We start from the raw sequence: 4678 nt of genomic DNA, 5'->3' as shown, positions 1-4678 counted from the left end.
GCTTAAGTGATTTTGGGCATATTATAAGATATGGGCCAAAATACACTTAAGTGGGCTTTTTAGCTTGAAGCCCACACAAGTGGTTCTATAAATAGAACCCTTGTGCAGAAGCAAAAATTGGCGGTTGCATTATTTTCGTTTTCTCACTCTCTCTCTCACTCAAAGCCTTCACTCGTACCAGCTAGCACTGAGATTGAAGGAACCCGTTCGTGTGGACTGAGTAGAGACGTTGTCATCGTTCAACGTTCGTGATCGTTTCGTGGATCTGCATCAAAGGTTTTGATCGTCACAAGAGATCTGCACCAAAGGTTTCGATCATCACAAGAGGTAAATATTCTATCACTGATCATGACCATTCGTAAGGATCTCTAAAGGAGAAATTTTAATTTCCGCTGCATTTTGGACCGCAATTCTCCTTCAGTTGCGACAATTATTGTTGGATGTGATGCAGATTCTATGGATTATGAAAGGGATATTAATGTCATTCGTTGTGATGGAAATCTCAAGAAAGTTCAAGAGACAAAGAGATATTATGATCCTTTGCAATATCCTATATTGTTTCCATTTGGGACGCATGGTTGGGACATCAACACAACAAATTGCAATGGACAAAGAGTGTCATGTCGAGCATATTACAGTTACATGCTTCAGGTAAATTTGGATTAATTTTAGTAGATAATCTACTTAGCTAAGCAATGTTTAAAAAACTTTACATTTAGCACAGACATTTTTTTCAATCAACTGTAGATTCTCCCAAATGATCAATCAATGTTGTTACATGCGGATCGACTGTTGCAACAATATGTTGTAGACAATTATGTAAAAATTGAATCAGGGAGATTAAGGTGGATTAAAGAGCACCAAAGTGATATACGTTCTGAATTGTACCAAGGTTTACATGATGCTTTGCATGTTGGTGAAACTAATGCAGGTACAAATTCATATAGCATAAATATACAGTTTTAGATTAATAATTAGTTGTACTTCTAATGCTAATAATTAATATATTCTAATATTAATGCATTTCATGAATCATCGTAGAGAACATTGGAAAAAGAACAATATTGCCATCACCATTTATTGACGGTCGTCGAGACATGATACGACGTTATGAAGATGGCATGGCTATTGTTCTTAATGGCGGTAAACCAAATATTTTTCTAACAATGACATGCAATCCTTCTTGGAGTGTGATAACATCAGAACTTTTGCCTTTTCAAACACCACAAGATCGTCCAGATTTGCTAACAAGAATATTTCGTTCGAAATTTGAGAAATTGAAGGATGATGTTATTAATAAAGGAGTCTTGGGTAAAGTTAAAAGCTACATGTATGTCACTGAATTTCAAAAGCGAGGACTGCCGCATGTGTATATGTTGTTGGTCTTAGAAAGTAACGACAAGTTGCGTGACCTAAAAGATTATGATAGTATGGTAAGAGCAGAAATACCTAAATTAGAATGTGAACCACAGTTGCATGAAGTCGTTGTACGACATATGATCCACGGACCTTGCGGCATAATCAACCGAAAGTCTCCATGTATGAAAGACGGACATTGTAAAAAAAGGTATCCCAAACAATTCTTGGATGAAACACGTCAAGGCACTGACTCATATCCCGAGTATAGGAGAAGGTTTGATGAGTCTGTATCGTTAGGTAAAGATAGGTTTGTTGATAATAGATGGGTGGTTCCTTATAACCATTGGTTACTGTTAAAGTATGACTGTCACATCAATGTAGAGATTTGTAATAGCATTTAAAGTATCAAGTATCTATACAAAATATGTGTACAAGGGCCCTGATCGTGTGGCTATGGAGGTTCATAAAGGATCATACATGGATGAAGTTCAGCAATATGTTGATGCAAGATGGATTTGTGCTCCCGAGGCATTATGGAAAGTATTTCGATTCACTCTTTAACGATTATATCCTTCGGTTGAAAGATTGCATATCCACTTGCCGAACCGCCATCAAGTGCGCTTTTATGATCATCAACAAATTGCAGATGTGTTAAATAATGAACGCAACTCCAAAACAATGCTCACACAATTCTTTGCATTGAATCTACGAGATCCACAAGCAAGAAAGTATCTGTATAGAGAGATTCCATAGCATTATTATTGGAACAAGCGGGATATGGAATGACATCGTAGACGGTCAACAAGAAAAGTTATCGGGAGAATCTTTACGGTATCACCTTCGGATGGAGATAAGTTTTACTTGTGACTGTTGTTATCTCATGTCACAGGTCCAACCAGTTGGGAATATCTTCTTACAAATAATGGCATGACTTTCGGTACATTCAAAAAATCAGTTGAGGATAAGGGATTTCTAGAGACTGATCATAGTATTCATGATTGTTTGGTTGAGGCTACGAGTCTCCGAATGCCATATGCTTTACGAAGGTTATTCATGACAATTTTAATATTTTGTGAACCTACTGATGTTAGAGGCCTTTGAAATGAGTTTTTTACACATATGGTAGAGGATTATCAAACAGCTAACAATGTTGTGGAATCAGACTTAACTAATATGTTGTTGAAGGACTTGAATGAACTCTTAAACCTGCATGGTAAAAAGATTAAAGATTATGATCTCCCATCTTTACCCCCTAATACAATAGACTGAGGCGCAGTTCCAAGTATCATACAAAAGGAGTTAGCGGTCGATATCCCCAATGAAGATATTGAATCTGTTGCTAAGTTAAATAATGATCCAATGATTGCATTCAACACCATTATGGATGTAATTGTTCAAAAACACAGTGGGGTATTTTTTATTGATGGTCCGGGAGGAACAGGTAAAACATTCCTTTATAGAAAATAAATGGAAATTTTAAGAAGTAGAGGAGAAATTGTCTTAGCAACTACATCATCAGGTATAGCTGCAACATTGTTACCCAGTGGTAGGACTGCACACTCTCGATATAAGATACCTATTCATATTCAACTGAGTTCCATTTGTGGTATTCAAAAGAAAAAGGATCTTGCAAATCTCATTAGAGTTGCTGCCGCAATAATTTGGGATGAAGCACCAATGACAAACAAAAATTGTTTGGAAGCCTTAGGTCGATCATTACAAGACATTTGTAGCAACAATGCTCCATTTGGTGGAAAAGTTCTGATCATGGGGGGAGACTTTTGTCAAGTTCTTCCTGTTGTAAGAAAAGGTACTAAGGCACAAATGATTTCAGCGTGTATTGTTCAGTCTCATTTATGGAATCATGCCAAGATTTTGTGTTTGCGTCAAAATATGCGATCATTGCATGATCAAGAGTTTGTAGAATTTCTTATTCGCATTGGTGATGGTGTTGAACCTACCAAACCAGATGACATGGTGAGGTTACCTTTACATATTGCAATCTCATGGGAAGGCGAACATTCCATACAAGTACTTATCCAACATATTTTTCCTAATTTAGAATTGCATGGTTGGGATGCTCCATATATGGTACAAAGAGCTATTTTGACACCAACAAATGATGATGTCCAGAAATTGAATGATATGATTATCGATCAGTTTCCAGGAGAAGAACATAATTTGTTATCGTTTGACGAGGTTGAAGGAGATAATTATAATTTATACCAGCAAGAATTCTTAAACTCAATTGCACAAGGTAATTTGCCACCACATATTCTAAAGATAAAAAAGGGTGCACCATTGATGTTTACACCAACCCTGTATTTACATATTAAAAGAAAGAAAATAGTATAGTTATTTCATATAAGAATTGAAATTATTGACTTAAATTTATAAATAAAAAAATACTTATAATGTTGGATCGTCAAGTGATAATATTGGATCGTCGTACTCATTTATACCTACAAATATTATGAAAAAGTTAAATTATTATCCATATTTTCAATAAATAAAAATAAAATAAAATTTCACGTAGGAACTTAATTATACATAATAATATATTTTTTCATACCATTTTTAGTTATCTATACCTATAGATAAAGGGGATAGATGAAAATGGTATGGTCTTTTTTTCTTCCAATTTTATCCTTTATCAATTGTTACAATTACTATTAATTATTAACTTAAAAAAAAATACAAAAAGAAAACCATTTATTAAATATGTAACCTCCATGAACACATCAAATAACTTCCTCCAACACATCAAATATACTAAATAACTTTCTCCAACACCACTATATATGATAACCGCATATGTAATAAGAAGATAAGAACATTCAGGTTTAGAATGGATCAAAGAGAGAATAATGATTTCAAAACACAATTTCATAAAGGAAACATATATTTATATAAATAGAAGGAAACTATATATTTCAAAAATAAAAATATTTCTTTCTTTCTCTCTCTTTTTTTTCTCTCTCCTCACCAAAGTTAGGAGAAAAATTCATAACCATACCAACCTCACCTTTGTCTCCTTCCCCTTTTACTATATATCTCTCTTCCATAACCAAATCATTTTGTGTCATAGTTAAGTAACCTTCCCTTAATGTCTTAAATCGAGAGTGGATACACACTTCTCCTTTATTCCAAATCAAATATCATATTATTCTCATTTTTTCTCTTTTCTGTGTTGTTTAATTTTTTTATTTAATCTCTTTTCATTATCAAAATATCTCACAAAACCACATATATTTTCATTGTTTTTTAAGAACTCAGTTTCGATAATATTGTGGAGTTTTAATTTTAATATTCAAGATGC

General features: G+C 34.0%; 2 protein-coding genes across 2 annotated transcripts; both read left to right on the top strand.

Moving 5' to 3' along the window:
• Positions 1-456: 456 nt before the first annotated feature.
• Positions 457-1920, top strand: LOC127104439 (uncharacterized). The gene is made up of 4 exons (XM_051041621.1): positions 457-651; positions 748-931; positions 1042-1685; positions 1741-1920. The coding sequence occupies exons 1-4, from the start codon at positions 457-459 to the stop codon at positions 1918-1920; spliced, it is 1203 nt and encodes a 400-aa protein (XP_050897578.1).
• Positions 1921-2826: 906 nt separating this feature from the next.
• LOC127104438 (ATP-dependent DNA helicase RRM3-like) lies at positions 2827-3714 on the top strand. Its single transcript, XM_051041620.1, has one exon. It carries the CDS (start codon positions 2827-2829, stop codon positions 3712-3714), a length of 888 nt encoding a protein of 295 aa, XP_050897577.1.
• Positions 3715-4678: the final 964 nt, after the last annotated feature.

Source organism: Lathyrus oleraceus, chromosome 7, assembly GCF_024323335.1.
Source record: "Lathyrus oleraceus cultivar Zhongwan6 chromosome 7, CAAS_Psat_ZW6_1.0, whole genome shotgun sequence".
NCBI lineage: Eukaryota > Viridiplantae > Streptophyta > Magnoliopsida > Fabales > Fabaceae > Lathyrus > Lathyrus oleraceus.
This window is presented reverse-complemented; position numbering and strand designations above follow the sequence as displayed.